Here is a 21,123-nt window from a genome sequence, read left to right as displayed (position 1 = left end):
GCCCCGTGGCTTACTGCTGTTCTGTCCTGCCGATTGAGTTTATAACCCACCAGCTGTATGTTCATACCCAAGAAGACTTGAGGCTGTAATTGTTGCCAAAAGGTGCTTCTGACAAAGTATTAAGTAAAGGGTCTGAATACTTATAAAAATGTAATATTTCAGTTCATTATTTTTTATACATTTCCAAAAAATAAGCTGTTTTTGCTTTGTCATTATGGGGTATTGTGTGTAGATTGATGAGATTTTTTTTTATTTCATACATTTTAGAATAAGGCTGTAATGTAACACAACGTGGAAAATGTCAAGGGGTCTGAATACTTTCCGAAGGCATTGTAGGTGTTCCTCTTGTTCAGATGTGTTACTGCCGTGTGAACAGCTATAGAAATATCACCTTCCGTGGAGCTGTTGGAACGGTAGGCAAAGTGGAGTGGGTCCAGTGTTCCTGGTATACTGGCCTTGATGTGGGCCATGACCAGCCTCTGGAATCACTTCATGATGACTGAGGTGAGTGCGACGGGGAGATGGTTAGTTATTTGGCCATGTCACCTTGTTTTTCTTGGGCACTGGGACGATGGTGGTCTCTTTTAAAGCAGTTGGGGACTACAGCCTGGGAGAGGGACAGGTAGAAGATGTCTGAGAAGATGGCCGCCATCTGGTCAGCACACACATCTGGGCTGGCGGCTTTGTGGGTATTCACTCTTTTGAGGGGTTTTTCTTCACATCCCTTTCGGGGAGAGTGAAAGCACCTGGTCATCCGGAGCAGCAAGAGTCCTCCTGGATGACTTGGTATTGTCTGCCTCGTAGCAAACATAAAATGAGTTAAACTCATAGACTGTGATAAACTCAATCTCTGAATGTGCGGGGACATCCTCTCCGGATGAATTTAATTGGTCGGCTAACAATAGGTGATAGATCAATTCCGTCATATCAGTTCAATCCAAGTGGTCAGGGGAGCGTAGGTTTGTGTCTTAACTCAGAGACATCAGTGAGGCTCTAAACAGATGTTCTGGTTATGGTCTCTGTTTCTCTGCAGGCAATAAAGTGGACCAGATATATACAAAACCAAGGTCAGACAGATTACACACCAATCGGATTCTAATAGTGGACTTCTCTTCTGATGCAGTAGTTCTATGTCCATCGTGTAATTTGGATTATTTACCTTTTTTAGAAGGCTTGAGTCCACTTTAGATTGTGAGACGAACAATGCAATCATACATATAGTAATGAGTAATAATATAATAATCACATAATGATCATACACAAATAAAACATGTATAAACTAGTAATTAGGTTAAATAAAATGTTCTCCTTGATCTGTATAATCAATATCTATACTTTGGACCACAAAATGTCCAGTTACGTTTCATATCCTACTGTATAATGTTTTCGGTCCATTGCTGGTTGCATGCAACCCTCACAACATGAGGTTCCTTCCCCGGGAATACTCTTAGTCATGACAACACCGACAGAATGCTGTGCGTGTGCCTCGCATGTAGGCCGGGACAGAACATGCTGTGGAACTTCAAATATGCTGGAGGCACCAGAAGTATTTTAACCATGCGGTTTATTTAGCATCACAGCAATATAATATACTGCCTTGCTTTTGATCTCTCCAGGCCACCATAGGTTATAGCTGTTTTGCTATCCAGTGTAGACCTACTTCATTTTATTACTGTTCTGGATATGAGGCTCCATGCTCTTGAAAGTGCTGTTCCTGGTTAGAGGGTGATATAACTCTGCATGCCCTCAATTTTAAAAGTGTGTCGAATGAATCGTGTGGGGATAGTTAGCATGCTGCTGTCAACGGGAGGCTGTGAATACATGATGTCGTACATGTTTGAGGTGTCTGAGGAAGTCTCCGGCTTCAGCAGGTGTCTGTTCAATGCTTTTCGGTGATCTCTGTTACTCCAAAATAGAATAAGGATCTCATTTTAACTCAACACACCGATGGAATTTTGCACATTTTGAGCAGTGACGTGTCTTTACCCCAGAAGCTGATAATATTGCAGTCCATAACATACATCAACCCCTAGTTAAATAAAGATTAAATAATCATACATGTAATAGAAGCGGTTTTGAGAGCCATGTTTGTGTGATGATTAACTTTGTCTTAGCCCTTTCTGTGAGCCATGTTTGTGTGATGATTAACTTTGTCTTAGCCCTTTCTGTGAGCCATGTTTGTGTGATGATTAACTTTGTCTTAGCCCTTTCTGTGAGCCATGTTTGTGTGATGATTAACTTTGTCTTAGCCCTTTCTGTGAGCCATGTTTGTGTGATGATTAACTTTGTCTTAGCCCTTTCTGTGAGCCATGTTTGTGTGAGGATTAACTTTGTCTTAGCCCTTTCTGTGAGCCATGTTTGTGTGATGATTAACTTTGTCTTAGCCCTTTCTGTGAGCCATGTTTGTGTGAGGATTAACTTTGTCTTAGCCCTTTCTGTGAGCCATGTTTGTGTGATGATTAACTTTGTTTTAGCCCTTTCTGTGAGCCATGTTTGTGTGATGATTAACTTTGTCTTAGCCCTTTCTGTGAGCCATGTTTGTGTGATGATTGACTTTGTCTTAGCCCTTTCTATTTTTCATTTTATTTTTTTATTTAACATTTATTTAGCTAGACATGTGTTTCTTACAGTAAGGACCATGCTACCAAACAGAGATGTTTTAACTCCCAACTTAAACTTTGTGGTTTGTGACAGGAATATGGACTCGGTGAAATATATTCTGCCACTTTCTATCCCTGTTCCTCATACAGTGCATTCTGAATGTATTCAGACCCTTTGACTTTTTCCACATTTTGTTACAATGCAGCCTTATTCTAAAATGGATTAAATAAAACATTTTCATAAGCATTCTGCACACAATACCCCATAATGACAAAGTCAAAACAGGATTTTATAAATATTTGCATATTTATAAAAAACAAAAAACAGAAACACCTTATTTACATAAGTATTCAAACGCTTTGCTGTGACACGTGAAATTGAGCTCAGGTGCATCCTGTTTCCATTGATCATCCTTGAGCTGTTTCTACAACTCTATTGGAGTCCACCTGTGGTAAATTAAATTGATTGGACATGATTTGGAAAGGCACACAGCTGTCTATATAATGTCACACAGTTGACAGTGCAAGTCAGAGCAAAAACAAAGCCATGAGGTCAAAGGAATTGTCCATAGAGCTCCGAGATAGGATTGTGTGGAGGCACAGATCTTGGGAAGGGTACCAATTTTTTGGGGGCAGTATTGACGAAAGTGGCCTCAATCATTTAAATGGAATAAGTTTGGAACCACCAAGACTCTTCCTAGAGCTGGCCACCCGGACAAATGGAGCAATTGGGGGATTAAGGCCTTGGTCAGGGAGGTGACCAAGAACCTGATGGTCACTTTGACAGAGCTCTAGAGTTCCGCTGTGGAGATGGGAGAACCTTCCAGAAGGACAACCATCTCTGCAGCACTCCACCAATCAGGCCTTTATGGTAGAGTGGCCAGACGTAAGCCTCTCCTCAGTAAAAGGCACATGACACATGACAGCCTGCCAAAAGGGACTGGGAGACAAGTCAGGATCGAGATAAAGATGAATGGAGCGAATATCAGAGAGATCCTTGATGAAAACCTGCTCCAGAGTGCTCAGGACCTCAGACTGGGGCGAAGGTTCACCTTCCAACAGGACAATTACCATAAGCACACAGCCAAGACAATGCAGGAGTGGCTTCCGGACAAGTCTCTGAATGTCCTTGAGTGGCCCAGCCAAATAGCTGTGTAGCGACACTCCCCATCCAACCTGACAGCGCTTGAGAGAATCTGCAGAGAACAATGGGAGAAACTGCCCAAATACAGGTGTGCCAAGCTTATAGCGTCATACCCAAGAAGACTCGAGGCTGTAATTGCTGCCAAAGGTGCTTCAACAAGGTACTGAGTAAAGGGTCTGAATAGTTATGTAAATGTTATATTTCATTTTTTTTTTTTTATACATTTTCAAAAATGTCAAATAAGCTGTTTTTGCTTTGCCATTATGGGTTATTGTGTGTAGATTGATGAGGAGAATAAAAACAATTTCATCATTTTTAGAATAAGGCTGTAACGTAGCAGAATGAGGAAAAAGTCAAGGGGTCTGAATATTTGCCGAATGCATTGAATAACTGTGTGCAAAAGCCTTCCCACTGGACACACACTGGTTGAATCAACATTGATGTATAGCCCACCTTTATTTATTTTCAACATGTCTATGTGCCATTTTTCATATTGTACAGCATTGTAAAGTTCAAATCAATGTGTATGGGGATGTTTGGTGATTGGCTGGCTGTGGTTTGAGGAATATATTTTTTTCGGGGGGGGCAGTCTGGCCATTATAACTGCACAGAGGTGGTCCTTACGTAATTTGCTTCACAAACTGGAAGTTCATAGGTTATATGTTTATTTGACATTTTATAGATTTTATTGCATTTTTACAGATTTTATTTAGTTTTTACAGATGTAATGTTTGTAGTTTTTAGTAGGTAACGTTCTTGTTCAAGGTGATTTTCCCAATTTGAGGTACCTCACCTGAAGCTCATTACTTTTCATTTCAGGTGGGATCTGCATCGCTCAGTCCTTGAAGATCCCTCACAATCACAAGCAGGAGAACTTCGACAAGATCGTCAGGCTGCTTCTGGACACCCGTTACGCTCGGGCAGTCGTCCTTTTCACCTCAGATGAGGACATACGGTATGTGTCTACTAGTTATTATCCCCTTGAGCTAAAGCCTAGGTATTGGCTGTGTGCTAGCGCTCTAACCAAGATTTCAAATATTATCTGTACCACTGAAGGGCTGCTCAGTACCTTGGGAATTAAAACTGAAAAGCTAAAAGACAGTTCAGGAGTTCGGCAACTGAATTTCACTTCAATAAGGTTTAATTTAATACTGATGCATTTCGGAGCAGGCGCCATTGTCACACCACTATGCATCTCCTGTTCATTATCTCAACAAGCATACTGTGTGACAACAAGCTCAATGATTTATCCCTGTGTTTGCGGAAAGGAAGACTCCACACAAAATGTTCTGTTGGTTTATTGAAACAAAGTATTGAACCTTTAGGTCTTCATCAAAGGGTGTTGGAGAGTTGTTTCAAGGAACCACATGGGGAGGATAAATGATTGAACTCAGTCTGTGGAATTCTCTTTCTGATGATCATTCCTCTAGCAGCTGAAACAGCTTCAGACCACCTTATTGGTCAATTTCACACAAGGTCCAACCCGAAATTGTATAGCATTATACATAGTGTAGTATTAAATTATAGCATTATAGTAAAGAATTAGTATTATAGTACATAGTATTAAATTATAGCTTTATATTATAACATTATATTACAGCATTGTACATAGGATAGCATTATAGTATACAATTATATTATAGAATTATATTGTAGCATTATAGTATATTAAGGCATTATACAGAGTATAGCGTTAAATGACAGCATTAAAGTATAGCATTATAGTATAGCATTATAGTATAGCATTACATTATAGTACAGCATTATGGTATTGCATTATAGTATAACATTATAGTACAGCATTATATTATAGCATTATATTACAGTATAGTAGTACATTATAGTACAGCATTATAGTATAGCATTACATTATAGTATTGCATTATAGTATAACATTATAGTACAGCATTATATTATAGTATAGCAGTATATTATAGTATAGCATTATAATGTAGTATAGTACTATAGCATAGCATAGCATTATATTATATCATTATATTATTGTATTATAGTATAGTATAGCATTATATTAAAGCATAGCATTATAGTATAGCAGTATAGTATAGCAGTATAGTATAGCAGTATAGTATATCAGTATAGTATAGCAGTATAGTATATCAGTATAGTATAGCAGTATAGTATTATAATATAACAGTATACCATAGCATTGTATTTTAGCATTATAGTATAGCATTATATTATAGTATAGCATTATAGTATAGAATTATAGTATACTGTTTATGGTATAGTATTATATTATAGCAATATAGTATATCATTACATTATAGTATTATAGTGTAGCATTATATTGTATCGTTATATTAAAGCATAGCATTATAGTATAGTATAGCATTATAGTATATTTTTATGGTATAGTATTATATTCTAGCAATATATTATATCAATATATTTTATCATTGTAGTATAGCATTATATTATAGTATTATAGTATAGTGTTGTATTATAGTATAACATTAAGGTATAGTACTACATTATAGCATTATATTATGTCATTATAGCATAGCATTAAATTATAGCATTATTTTACAGTATATCATTGTAGTATATCAATATATTATAGTATTATAGTATAGTATTACAGTATGACATTATAGTATAGTATTACATCATATCATTATAGTATATCAGTAGATTATATTATTATAGCATACATTATAGTATAGTATTATATTATAGCATTATATTATAGCATTAATTTACAGTATACCATTGTAGTATACCATTACATTATAGTATTATAGTATTGCATTATAGGATAGCATTATAGTATAGCATTATATTATAGTATTATAGTATAGTATTATTGTATAGCATTGTAGTATAGCATTATAGTATAGTATTATATTATAGCATTATAGCATATCATTATGTTATTCCGTTATAGTACAGCATTATATTATATCATTATAGTATATCAATGTACAGAGTATATCATTATAGTATATCAATGTACATAGTACATCATTATAGTATATCAATATACAGAGTATACCATTATAGTATATCATTATACAGAGTATATCATTATAGTATATCAATGTACAGAGTATATCATTATAGTATATCAATATACAGAGTATATCATTATAGTGTAGCATTATACTATATCATGACAGTATACCGTTATAGTATATCAATGTACAGCATTATAGTATATCATTATACAGAGTATATCATTATACAGAGTATATCATTATAGTATATCATTATACAGAGTATATCATTATAGTGTAGCATTATATTATATCATTGTAGTATATTGTTATAGTACATCAATTCACAGAGTATATCATTATAGTATATCATTATACAGAGTATATCATTGTAGTATATCATTATACAGAGTATATCATTATAGTGTAGCATTATATTATATCATTATAGTATATCAATGTACAGAGTATATCATTATAACATATCAATGTACAGAGTATATCATTATAGTATATCAATATACACAGTATATCATTATGGCATATCAATATACAGAGTATATCATTATACAGAGTATATCATTATAGTGTATCATTATACAGAGTAGGTCATTGTAGTATATCATTATACAGAGTGTATCATTATAGTGTAGAATTATAGTATATCATTATACAGAGTATAGTATTGTATTTAAGCATTATATTTGAACATTATAATATATTGTTATATTATAGCCTTATATTTATACATTATACAGAGTATGGCATTATAGTATAGCACTATATGTAGTATAGCATTATAGCATAGCGTTACAGTATAATATAAGATTATAGTATAGCATTATAGTATAGCATTATATGTAGTATATGATTATAGTATAGCATTGCAGAATAGCATTATAGTATAGCATTATATTATGGCATTATAAAGAGTATGGCATTATAAAGAGTATGGCATTATAGTATAGCATTATAGTATATCATTACAGTATAGAACACTATTATATTATAGCATTGTATTATAGCATTATGTGTAGTATAGTATAGTATAGCTGTATAGTATACTCTTATATTATAGCACTATGCTATAGCATTATACGTAGTATAGCATTATAGTATCGCATTATATTATAGTATTATATGTAGTATAGCATTACAGTATAGTGTTATAGTATTCTAATCTATTATATTATTATTTTACAGCATTATATTATAGTATTATATGTAGTATAGCAGAACAGTATAGTGTAATAGTATACTATTATATTATATTATTATTTTACAGCATTATAGTATAGTATTATATGTAGTATAGCATTATATTATAGCATTATATGTAGTATAGCATTATAGTATAGTATACTATTTTATTCTATTATTATTTTATAGCATTATATTATAGCATTATACAGTATGTCGTATAGCATTATAGTATAGTATACTATTATATTATATTATTATTTTACAGCATTATATTATAGCAGTATATGTAGTATAGCGTTATAGTATAGTTTACTATTATATTATATTATTATTTTACAGCATTATATTATAGCATTATACGTAGTATAGCGTTATAGTATAGTTTACTATTATATTATATTATTATTTTACAGCATTATATTATAGCATTATACGTAGTATAGCGTTATAGTATACTATTATATTATATTATTATTTTACAGCATTATATTATAGCATTATATGTAGTATAGCGTTATAGTATAGTATACTTTTATATTATATTATTATTTTACAGCATTATATTATAGCATTATACGTAGTATAGCGTTATAGTATACTATTATATTATATTATTATTTTACAGCATTATATTATAGCATTATACGTAGTATAGCGTTATAGTATACTATTATATTATATTATTATTTTACAGCATTATATTATAGCATTATACGTAGTATAGCGTTATAGTCTGTATTTATTTTCTTAGTCAACCTTGTGTTCTGTTTCTTTGTGTTCTGGAACGTAGCCCTGTTTCTTTGTGTTCTGGAACGTAGCCCTGTTTCTTTGTGTTCTAGAACGTAGCCCTGTTTCTTTGTGTTCTGGAACGTAGCCCTGTTTCTTTGTGTTCTGGAACGTAGCCCTGTTTCTTTGTGTTCTGGAACGTAGTCCTGTCTTTCATTTTTGTTCATTGATTTCACCTGTGTTCGTTTCTCACCTGGTCTCATCAGTTCCTTATTTAGTTCATTTCATTCTGTTTGGGCCTTTGTGAGGTATTGTTCATTTTGACTCTACTAAGCCTTTTCCTAGATCGTTTGTGAGAACCAGTTGCAGCCTTCAGTTCTAGTTCTGATTCACCTGCCTGTTTGTCCACCTGTGTATGACCATTTCCTGCCTGTGACCACGATTCCTGCCGTCTGCGAAGGAGAAATAAACACCTGATGCGCTCCGCGCGTGAATCTACACCTTCTTCCCCCTTGAGTATTCATTACAATAGTATAGCATTACAGTATAGTATACTACTATATTATAGCGTTATATGTAGTACTGTATTATAGTATATCATTATATTACAGAGTTGATACTAATGTATCAGTTGTGTCACAAGATCTTGGATTAATTCAATTTGTGATACAGAATTAGGTATAATCTGTAGATCCACATCCAAACGGATACAATTTAACATCCTGTTGATTTATCTGTCAAGACAATATAACAAACTTCCTGATCTCATGTGAGGAAACATCTCTTCACACTAGCAGATCTGTCTGTACAGACAAAATCGAACGGAAGACAGAACAGAAAGAACTACGTTCCTGAGGAGTACAAGGGGGTGATGACAGAACAATCTACCGTTTGAATAACTTTGCTGTGATTCCTGTGTGTGTGTGTGTGTGTGTGTGTGTGTGTGTGTGTGTGTGTGTGTGTGTGTGTGTGTGTGTGTGTGTGTGTGTGTGTGTGTGTGTGTGTGTGTGTGTGTGTGTGTGTGTGTGTGTGTGTGTGTGTGTGTGTGTGTGTGTGTGTGTGTGTGTGTGTGTGTATTTCAATAGTGTCTTGGGGGCCTTGGGAGGATGCAGAGCAAAAATACAAATTTGACTATATCCTATCTTATCCTATCATATCCTGCCCTATCATATCGTGTCCTATCCTATCATATCCTGTCCTTTCCAATTCCTGTCATATCATATCCTATCCTGTCCTATCATATCCTGTCCTGTCCTATCATATCATATCCATTCCTATCCTGTCATATCCTATCCGGTCCTATCTTATTATATTATATTAAGTCATATATGTGTCTGATTGCAGGGGTATCCTGAATGCCAGTAAGAGGGCGGACCAGGTGGGTCATTTCCTGTGGATCGGTTCAGACAGCTGGGGAGCCAAGAACAGCCCTGTCCATCAGCTAGAAGAAGCAGCAGTGGGAGCTGTCACTATCCTGCCAAAAAGAGCAACCATTGCCGGTAGGTTGTGCCTGCAGAAACAACCTGCTCAGAATGACTTTTAGTGTAGAGAAAAAAACGCTGCTTGCTGTCTTTCTGTCCCCTCTCTTTCCTTTCTCTCCTTGACTGTGGAAGAATATTGTACAGCCCAAATCCTTCGCTATTTGTCTTGAGATTTATAGAGATATACACTGAGTGAACAACTTCCTAATATACAGGTAACCCCCTTTTTGCCCTCAGAACATCCTCAATTTGTTGGGACATGGACTCCACAAGGTGTCGAAAATGTTCCACAGGGATGCTGGCCCATGGCTGGATGTCCTTTGGGTGGTTGACCATTCCTGATACACACGGGAAACTGTTGCGTTTGAAAAACCTTGCAGCGTTGCAGTTCTTGACACACTCAAACCAGTGTGCTTGGCACCTACAACCATACCCTTTGAAAGGCACTTAAATATTTTGTCTTGCCCATTCACCCTCTGAATGGCACACACACACAATCCATGTCTCAATTGTCTCAAGGTTTAAAAATCCTTCTTTAACCTGTTTCCTCCCCTTCATCTACACTGATTGAAGTGGATTTAACAGGTGACATCAATAAGGGATCATATCTATCACCTGGATTCACCTGGTCAGTCTGTCATGGAAAGAGCAGGTGTTCCTAATGTTTTGTTCACTCAGTGTATGTTGTGAGGTATATTTTTAGAGCTGTATTTGCTAGATATACTGCAAGATATGATGCAATATAGAAATATATGTTTCTACCTTCTTGACCTATATATTCAACAATAAAATAAAACATTTTACTAGGCAAGTCAGTTAAGAACAAAATCTTATTTTCAATGACGGCCTAGGAAAAGTGGGTTAACTGCCTTGTTCAGGGGCAGAACGACAGATTTGTACCTTGTCAGCTCAGGAATTCGAACTTGCAACCTTTCGGTTGCTAGTCCAACGCTCTAACCACTAGGCTGCCCTGCCACCCCATACATATAGGCATGGTATGCGTGTGCATGTGTGTGTGTGTGTGTGTGATGTAGTTAGGTGTATTACCGATGACCACCAGTCGTCAGTATTACAGTAGATCACAACTTCTCTGAATGTCTCTCTTGATGTCAAATGACACCCTATTAACTATATAGTGCACTACTTTCAACCAGGGCCATTACAAGTGTTGCCAGGGCTCTAGTCAAAGGTAGTCCCCTAGATATGGAATAGGGTTCCATTTGGCACATATCCCTGCAGGGTAAAGTCTACTACTGAGTGAGAGTCATCGATGCTTCGTGCCTGAGCCTCCCCAAAAAGGCCAGTCAGAAAAGCAAGATGAAACTGTGGGACTCTGAGTTGGAGTTGTTGGGAGTCTGTGACCTTGAGCTTGTGGGTGTAATTGGTCATGGGAGAACCCACAGGTGCCAAGTTACGAAATGGTCTCCCTTTGATGATTTCAGCAATAGTTTTTTCTTTTTTTGACAAATGATTTATGGAAATGGATGTTTCCGGGACCCTGGGGTTGGAGGGAGGGAGAGAGAAGGGGAAAACGCACAGCACACACAGCACCCCCGGTCATGGAGACACTTTTAGTTATAACACACAAAGCAACCCCAATCAGAGAGCCACATTTAGTTAAAACACACACAGCACCCCCAGTCATAGACACATTTAGTTAAAACACACAGCACCCCCAGTCATAGAGCCACATTTAGTTGAAACACACAGCACCCCCAGTCATAGACACACTTAGTTAAAACACACAGACCATCCCCAGTCATTGAGACACATTTAGTTAAAATACACAGACCACCCCCAGTCATTGAGCCACATTTAGTTAAAACACACAGACCACCCCCAGTCATTGAGCCACATTTAGTTAAAACACACAGAGCACCCCCAGTCATTGAGCCACATTTAGAACACACAGATCACCCCGAGTCATAGATCCACATTTAGAACACCCCAGTCATAGATCCACATTTAGAACACCCCAGTCATAGATCCACATTTAGAACACCCCAGTCATAGATCCACATTTAGAACACCCAAGTCATAGATCCACATTTAGAACACCCAAGTCATAGATCCACATTTAGAACACCCAAGTCATAGATCCACATTTAGAACACCCAAGTCATAGATCCACATTTAGAACACCCCAGTCATAGATCCACATTTAGAACACCCCAGTCATAGATCCACATTTAGAACACCCCAGTCATAGATCCACATTTAGAACACACAGATCACCCCGAGTTATAGAGCAACATTTAGTTAAAACCACATTGGAGTTTCTAGCTGACATAGCATGCTATTTCTCCTGACAAACCCAGACCCAGACCTACAGCCGTGAGAGAGTACCAATAATATAATCTATGTATATCACTGTCAGATACATTTGTGGCATTGTGACATGCAATTATTTTTTATAAATTTTTATTTTATTTCACCTTTATTTAACCAGGTAGGCCAGTTGAGAACAAGATCTCATTTACAACTGCGACCTGGCCAAGTTAAGCAAAGCAGTGCGACAAAATCAAACAGAGTTACACATAAACAAACGTACAGTCAATAACACAATAGAAAAATCTATGTACAGTGTGTGCAAATGTAGAAGAGTAGGGAGGTAAGGCAATAAATAGGCCATAGAGGCGAAATAATTACAATTTAGCATTAATACTGGAGTGATAGATGTGCAGATGATGATGTGCAAGTAGAGATACTGGGGTGCAAAAGAGCAAGAGGGTAAGTAATAATATGGGGATGAGGTAGTTTGGTGTGCTATTTACAGATTGGCTGTGTACAGGTACAGTGATCAGTAAGCTGCTCTGACAGCTGATGCTTAAAGTTAGAGAGGGAGATATAAGACTCCAGCTTCAGTGATTTTTGCAATTCGTTCCAGTCATTGGCAGCAGAGAACTGGAAGGAAAGGCGGCCAAAGTAAGTGTTGGCTATACCTGCTGGAGCGCGTGCTACGGGTGGGTGTTGCTATGGTGACCAGTGAGCTGAGATAAGGCGGGGCCTTATCTAGCATAGACTTATAGATGACCTGGAGCCAGTGGGTTTGGCGACAAATATGTAGTGAGGGCCAGCCAACGAGAACGTACAGGTCGCAGTGGTGGGTAGTATATGGGGCTTTGGTGACAGAACGGATGGAACTGTGATAGATGGACAGATGTCACGCCCTGACCATAGAGATTTTATTCTCTATGTTGGTTAGGTCGGGGTGTGATTAAATGTGGGTCATCTAGGCTATTATATGTCGATGTTGGCCTGTTATGGTTCCCAATCAGAGGCAGCTGTTTATCGTTGTCTCTGATTGGGGATCATATTTAGGTAGCCATTTTCCAATTGTGCTTTGTGGGATCTTGTCTATCTATGCCTGTGAGCATTATTATAGCTTCACGTTTCGTTTGTTCGTTTTGTTCTTTTAAGTTTTCTATTCCAAAATAAAGGATGGAAATATACCACGCTGCATCTTGGTCTACTCCTTATGACGAACGTGACAACTGCATCCAATTTGCTGAGTAGAGTGTTGGAGGCTATTTTGTAAATGACATCACCGAAGTCAAGGATCGGTAGGATAGTCAGTTTTACGAGGGTCTGTTTGGCAGCATGAGGGAAGGAGGCATTGTTGAGAAATAGAAAGACGATTCAAGATTTAATTTTGGATTGGAGATGCTTAATGTGAGTCTGGAAGGGGAGTTTACAGTCTAACCAGACACGTAGGTATTTGTAGTTGTCCTCATATTCTAACTCAGAACCGTCCAGAGTAGTGAGGCTAGTCGGGTGGGAGGGTGCGGGCAGCAATCGGTTGAAGAGCATGCACTTAGTTTTACTTGCATTTAAAAGCAGTTGGAGGCCTCGGAAGGAGTGTTGTATGGCATTGAAGCTTGCCTGGAGGTTTGTTGGAACAGTGTCCAAAGAAGGTCCAGATGTATACAGAATGGTGTCGTCTGCGTAGAGAATAACCAGCAGCAATAGCGACATCATTGATGTATACAGAGAAAAGAGCCGGTCCGAGAATTTAACCCTGTGGCACCCCATAGAGACTGCCAGAGGTCCGGACAACAGGCCCTCCGATTTGACACACTGAACTCTATCTAAGAAGCAGTTGGTGAACTAGGCGAGGCAGTCATTTGAGAAGCCAGGCTATTGAGTCTGCCGATAAGAGTGCGGTGATTGACAGAGTCGAAAGCCTTGGCCAGGTCGATGAAGATCGCTGCACATTAATGTCTCTTATCGATGGCGGTTATATCGTTTAGGACCTTGAGTGTGGCTGAGGTGCACCCATGACCAGCTCGGAAACCAGAATGCATAGTGGAGAAGGTACGGTGGGATTCGAAATGGTCGGTGATCTGTTTGTTAACTTGACTTTCAAAGATTTTAAAAAGGCAGGGCAGGTTTGATATAGGTCTATAACAGTTTGGGTCTAGAGTGTCTCCCCATTTGAAGAGGGGGATGACCGCGGCAGCTTTCCAATCTTTGGGGATCTCAGACGATACGAAAGAGAGATTGAACAGTCTAGTAATAGGGTTTGCAACAATTTCTGCGGATAATTTTAGAAAGAGAGGGTCCAGATTGTCTAGCCCAGCTGATTTGTAGGGGTCCAGATTGTTTTGCTCTTTTAGAACATCAGCTGTCTGGATTTGTGTGAAGGAGAAGCGGGGGGAGGGGGGCTTGGGCTAATTGCTACAGGGGGTGCTGAGATGTTGGCCGGGGTAGGGGTAGCCAGGTGGAAAGCATGGCCAGCCGTTGAAAAATGCTTATTGAAATTGTAAATTATTGTAGATTTATCGGTGGTGACAATGTTTCCTATCCTCAGTGCAGTGGGCAGCTGGGAGGAGATGTTCTTATTCTCCATGGACTTTACAGTGTCCCAGAACTTTTTGGAATTAGTGCTACAGGATGCAAATTTCTGCTTGAAGAAGCTAGCCTTTGTTTTCCTAACTGATTGAGTATATTGGTTCCTGACTTCCCTGAAAAGTTGCATATCATGGGGGTTATTCGATGCTAATGCAGAACGCCACAGGATGTTTTTGTGCTGGTCAAGGGCAGTCAAGTATGGGGTGAACCAAGGGCTATATCTGTAATTAGTTCTACATTTTTTGAATGGGGCATACATATTTAAGATGGAGAGGAAAGCACTTTTAAAGAGCAACCAGGCATCCCCTACTGACGGGATGAGGTCAATATCCTTCCCGGATACCCGGGCCAGGTCGATTAGAAAGGCCTGCTCGCTGAAGTGTTTTAGGGAGCGTTTGACAGTGATGAGGGGTGGTATTTTGACCTTCAAGCCATTACGCGCGCAGGCAATTATACATGTAGGATAATTGGACATCCTGCCTTTCTATTTTAGCCAGGTCAAGATTTCTTCTTTCAACATATGCATCATTTAGGCCACACTTCAGACACATTTGTTTCTTTGCCATGTGGTGTTATTCTACCCAACCCAACAACAAGTGATGGAGATTTGTGTTGTGTTCTTAATTGCCATTGCATGTGGTGTGAACACAGCAGGCTGAACAACTGGAGAGCCCGTCCAACTTAACCTCCAGCAGCCCAGAGCCCACCAGCCATCAGTCTCTTTTTCACTCAGCCAGGCTCCCCGTCACAGCTCTGCTTGATGCTGTGGGTGTGTGTATGTGTATGTGTATGTGTGTGTGTCCAAACCCAGCATCCATCCCTTCTCCTCTCACTCAGCCGGACAGAAACCCTTTCACGCTTCCTCCTCCCTTCCTCCCTCCTCTCTCTCTCCCTCCCTCCTCCTCCTCCATCGTCCCTCCCTCTCCCGTCCTCCCTCCTCCTCCTCCATCATCCCTCCTCCCCCCACCCTCTCCCCCAGCCTCCCTCCTCCTCTCTTCCCCATCCTCCTTCCTCCTCTTCCACCCTCCCTCCCTCCCACCCCTGTCCTCCTCCCTCTACCATCCTACCTATGACGAAGGTGCTGTGTTTTAACTAAACATTGTTCTATCAAATCAAACTTTATTTGTCACATGCGCCGAATACAACATGTGTAGACCTTACCGTGAAATGCTTACTTACAAGCCCTCAACCAACAGTGCAGTTCAAGAAATAAAGTTAAGAAAATATTAAACAAATTAACTAAAGTAAAAACATATATAAAAAGTAACACAATAAAATAACAAAAGTAGGCTATATACAGGGGTACCGGTACTGAGTCAATGTGCGGGGGTACAGGTTGGTTGAGTTAATTTGCACATATAGGTAGGAGGTGAAGTGACTATGCATAGATAATAAACAGCGTGTAAAAGCAGTGTAAAAAACAAATGTAGTTTGGGGGGTGGGTGTCAATGTAAATAATCCGGTGGCCATTTGATACATTTTTCAGCAGTCTTATTGCTTAGGGGTAGAAGCTGTTATGGATCCTTTTTGGGGTGACAGCGTAGCCTAGTGGTTAGAGCATTGGACTTGTAACTAGAAAGGTTGCAAGATCGAATCCCCGAGCTGACAAGGTAAAAATCTGTTGTTCTGCCCCTGATCAAGGCATTGAACCCACTGTTCCTAGGACGTCACTGAAAGTTAGAATTTGTTCTTAACTGACTTGCCTAGTTAAATAAAGGTAAAATAAATAAAATAACTTTGGTGAATGGAGTCTTTGACAATTTTTGGGCTTTCCTCTGACACCGCCTAGTATATAGGTCTTGGATGGCAGGAAGCTTAGCCCCAGTGATGCACTTAGCCGTACGCACTACCCTCCGTAGCGCCTCACGGTTGGATGCTGAGGAGTTACCATACCAGGTGGTGATGCAACCAGTCAGGATGCTCTCGATGGTGCAGCTGTAGAACTTTTGGAGTATCTGGGGACCTATGCCAAATCTTTTCAGTCTCCTGAGGCGAACAAGGTGTTGTCGTGCCCTCTTCATGACTGTCTTGGTGTGTTTGGACAATGATAGTTTGTTGGTGATGTGGACACCAAGGAACTTGAAACTCTCGACCCACTCAACTACAGCCCCGTCGATGTTAATGGGGGCCTGTTTGGCCCGCCTTTTCCTGTAGTCCACAATCAGCTCCTTTGTCTTGTTCACATTGAGGGAGAGGTTGTGGTCCTGGCACCACACTGCCAGGTTTCTGACCATTGTGTCATTGTTGTTGGTGATCAGGTCTACCACTGCTGTGTAGTCAGCACACTTAATAAAGGTGTTGGAGTCGTGTTCGGCCGCGCAGTCGTGGGTGAACAGGGAGTACAGGAGGGGACTAAGCACGAAGCCTTTCAAAGCACTTCATGGCTACTGACGAGTGCTACAAGGTGGTAATCATTTATGCAGGTTACCTTTGCTTCCTTGGGCACAGGGACTATGATGGTCTGCTTGAAACATGTAGGTATTACAGACTCGGTCAGGGAGAGGTTGAAAATGTCAGTTGGTCTGTGCGTGCTTTGAGTAGATGTCCTGGTAATCCATCTGGCCCTACGGCTTTGTGAATGTTGACCTGTTTTAAGATTTTGCTCACATCGGCTACCGAGAGCTTTATCACAGTCATCCAGAACAGCTGGTGCTCTCATGCGTGCTTCAGTGTTGCTTGCCTCGAAGCGAGCATAAAAGGCTCGCGGCTGCGTTTCCCCTTTGTAGTCCGTAATAGTTTTCAAGCCCTGCCACATCTGAAGAGTGTCAGAGCCGGTGTAGTAGGATTCTTTGATGATGGTGTGTTGAACCTAAATGATGGTCTATGACAAAGGTGCTGTGTGTTTTAGTTAAATGATGCTCTATGACAAAGGTGCTGTGTGTTCTCTGAAGAACTCACCTGCCCATCAAAGCTGTAGTCTGGGAGCAATGCGTTCAAAAAACTGGAGTGGAATGGATTGTCAACATGTGATGACTCCTTCATTTATTCTGCAAATACCCAGTGTTTATATTTTTTGAAACCTGGAGACAAAATAAACTAGGTGTGAATGTGTTGACATGAAAGAGGTCTAGCGTAGTCGTCTGTACAGGATAAACTGAGGCTGTGTTCCAATTGGCATCCTATTCCCTAGATAGAGCACTCCATTTGACCAGATCCCTGTAAGCCCTGGTCAAATGGAGTGCACTGTGAAGAGAATAAGGTGTTTTTTGGGGTTGAAACCAGACAGTCTGGCAGAGTGAGTATTTTGGACCTCCCATTTGTCAGTCCCATATCACTAACAGACAGCACACTCAGCTCTGACTGAGACAAAAAAAGAACACAAAGGCTCTATATCAGCTTTCAACTGGCTTTCCTTGTCTTTTGTTTCAAACACAGCCCTGCTGTTTCTGTGAGAAAGATAGGCGGATTTTAATCTTTGGTCAACGTTAAAAACATCCAAAGAGATTGATGTCCCTTTCGCACACTTACCTCAGCACAGACACTGCTGTGCCATTGTTGTGCATTTCAACTGGGTATTGTTATAGGAAGGTTTTGGGCTCCAAAGGATCCGAGGATTCCACTTTATATCATGTTTACATACCCTACATTATTCATCTCATATGTATATACTGTACTCTATACCATCTACTGCATCTTGCCTATGCCGTTCGGCCATCGCTCATCCATATATTTATATGTACATATTCTTATTAATCATTCCTTTACACTTGTGTGTATAAGGTAGTTGTTGTGAAATTGTTAGATTACTTGTTAGATATTACTGCACGGTCAGAACTAGAAGCACAAGCATTTCGCTATACTCGCATTAACATCTGCTGTTGTGTGTATGTGACCATTAACATCTGCTAAACATGTGTATGTGACCAATAACATCTGCTAACCATGTTTTTGTGACCAATAAGTTTTGATTTGATTTGATCCCACTGATCCTCAATCTTCTGTATTCATTCAGTTTGGAGGACTGTGTGTATTCCTGGAGATGTATGGCTGACTTTCCAGTTAGCTAGCTCGTTCTATGTGTGGCCAGACTTGCAGTAGTCTGGATGCATTGTTTACCGGTTAGCTAGCTTGTACTGTGTGACCCTGGCTTGTGATGCTTGTGTACCAGTTGTCTAGCCGGCTTACTTGCCTAGCTTACCCTACCCTGAATGTTTTGTGTATGGGTTGTGAACCAGTTAGCTAGCTCATACTGTATGCCTGCCTTACAGTACCATACCCTGGAGGCTTGTGGATGTGTTGTGTACCAGTTAGCTAGCTCTCAGTGTGTCTCCCTGCCTTGCAGTACCATACCAGTTAGCTAGCTTGTCCTGAATTCCCACTGGCAGCCTGTCACAATAGATAGCTCTGGTGGAATTGGTAGAGTGTTCCAAAGTGACAAACAATGAGAGAACGGGGAAGAGATGCTTTGAGCTGTGACACTGATCAGGTTAACCATCCCAGCTCCTCCGTAGCATTTTGAGCTAAAGGAAAAAGTCAAGAATTTCAAGGAATGTGACATAACCAGGAAGAATTGTGGTCCTAGATATAGCCCCACTAGTTTGTCCTGGTCCTGTTATAGCCCCACTACTTTGTCATGGTCCTGTTATAGCCCCACTACTTTGTCCTGGTCCTGTTATAGCCCCACTACTTTGTCCTGGTCCTGTTATAGCCCTACTACTTTGTCCTGGTCCTGTTATAGCCCCACTAGTTTGTCCTGGTCCTGTTATAGCCCCACTAGTTTGTCCTGGTCTAGTTATAGCCTGACTACTTTGTCCTGGTCCTGTTATAGCCCCACTACATTGTCCTGGTCAGGTTATAGCCCTACTAGTTTGTCCTGGTCCTGTTATAACCCTACTAGTTTGTCCTGTTATAACCCTACTAGTTTGTCCTGGTCAAGTTATGGATCCACTAGTTTGTCCTGGTCCTGTTATAGCCCTACTAGTTTGTCCTGGTCAAGTTATAACCCTACTAGTTTGTCCTGTTATATCCCTACTAGTTTGTCCTGGTCAAGTTATAGCCCTACTAGTTTGTCCTGGTCAAGTTATAACCCTACTAGTTTGTCCTGTTATATCCCTACTAGTTTGTCCTGGTCAGGTTATAACCCTACTAGTTTGTCCTGGTCAAGTTATAGCCCTACTAGTTTGTCCTGTTATATCCCTACTAGTTTGTCCCGGTCAGGTTATAACACTACTAGTTTGTCCTGGTCAGGTTATAGCCCTATTATGTTGTCCTGGTCAAGTTATATCCCTACTAGTTTGTCCTGTTATAACCCTACTAGTTTGTCCTGGTCAGGTTATAGCCCTACTAGTTTGTCCTGGTCAGGTTATAGCCCTACTAGTTTGTACTGGTCAGGTTATAACACTACTATTTTGTCCTGTTATAGCCCTACTAGTTTGTCCTGGTCAGGTTATGGATCCACTAGTTTGTCCTGGTCAGGTTATATCCCTATTAGTTTGTCCTGGTCAGGTTATAGCCCTATTAGTTTATCCTGGTCCTGTTATAGCCCTATTAGTTTGTCCTGGTCAGGTTATAGCCCTATTAGTATGTCCTTGTCAGGTTATGGATCCACTAGTTTGTTCTGGTCCTGTTATAGCCCTATTAGTTTGTCCTGGTCAGGTTATAGCCCTATTAGTTTATCCTGGTACTGTTATAGCCCTATTAGTTTGTCCTGGTCAGGTTATAGCCCTATTAGTTTATCCTGGTCCTGTTATAGCCCTATTAGTTTGTCCTGGTCAGGTTATAGCCCTATTAGTATGTCCTTGTCAGGTTATGGATCCACTAGTTTGTCCTGGTCAGGTTTTAGCCCCACTAGTTTGTCCTGGTCAGGTTTTAGCCCCACTAGTTTATCCTGGTCAGGTTATAGCCCTATTAGTTTATCCTGGTACTGTTATAGCCCTATTAGTTTGTCCTGGTCAGGTTATACCCCTATTAGTTTATCCTGGTCCTGTTATAGCCCTATTAGTTTGTCCTGGTCAGGTTATAGCCCTATTAGTTTGTCCTGGTCAGGTTATGGATCCACTAGTTTGTCCTGGTCAGGTTATAGCCCTACTAGTTTGTCCTGGTCAGGTCACGTGGTGAGGAGAAGTTCATATTTCAGATGCTACTGTTATACACAAGCCTTGATACTTGAACAAGGTAAAATACCTATGTAACTTCTCCACCAGCTGGTTTCCCGTATCTCAGAA

General features: G+C 39.7%; 1 protein-coding gene across 3 annotated transcripts in view; it reads left to right on the top strand.

Moving 5' to 3' along the window:
• The window catches only part of grm7 (glutamate metabotropic receptor 7), a 402,008-nt gene that overhangs the window by 207,604 nt on the left and 173,281 nt on the right, over positions 1-21,123 (top strand). For all 3 annotated transcript variants that reach the window (XM_071336892.1, XM_071336890.1, XM_071336891.1), the window contains exons 3-4: positions 4,564-4,699; positions 9,972-10,126. In XM_071336892.1, the coding sequence (XP_071192993.1) occupies positions 4,564-4,699; positions 9,972-10,126 (291 nt within the window). The remainder of the gene's footprint in view (positions 1-4,563; positions 4,700-9,971; positions 10,127-21,123) is intronic.

The sequence above is a fragment of the Salvelinus alpinus genome, chromosome 12, assembly GCF_045679555.1.
Source record: "Salvelinus alpinus chromosome 12, SLU_Salpinus.1, whole genome shotgun sequence".
NCBI lineage: Eukaryota > Metazoa > Chordata > Actinopteri > Salmoniformes > Salmonidae > Salvelinus > Salvelinus alpinus.
This window is presented reverse-complemented; position numbering and strand designations above follow the sequence as displayed.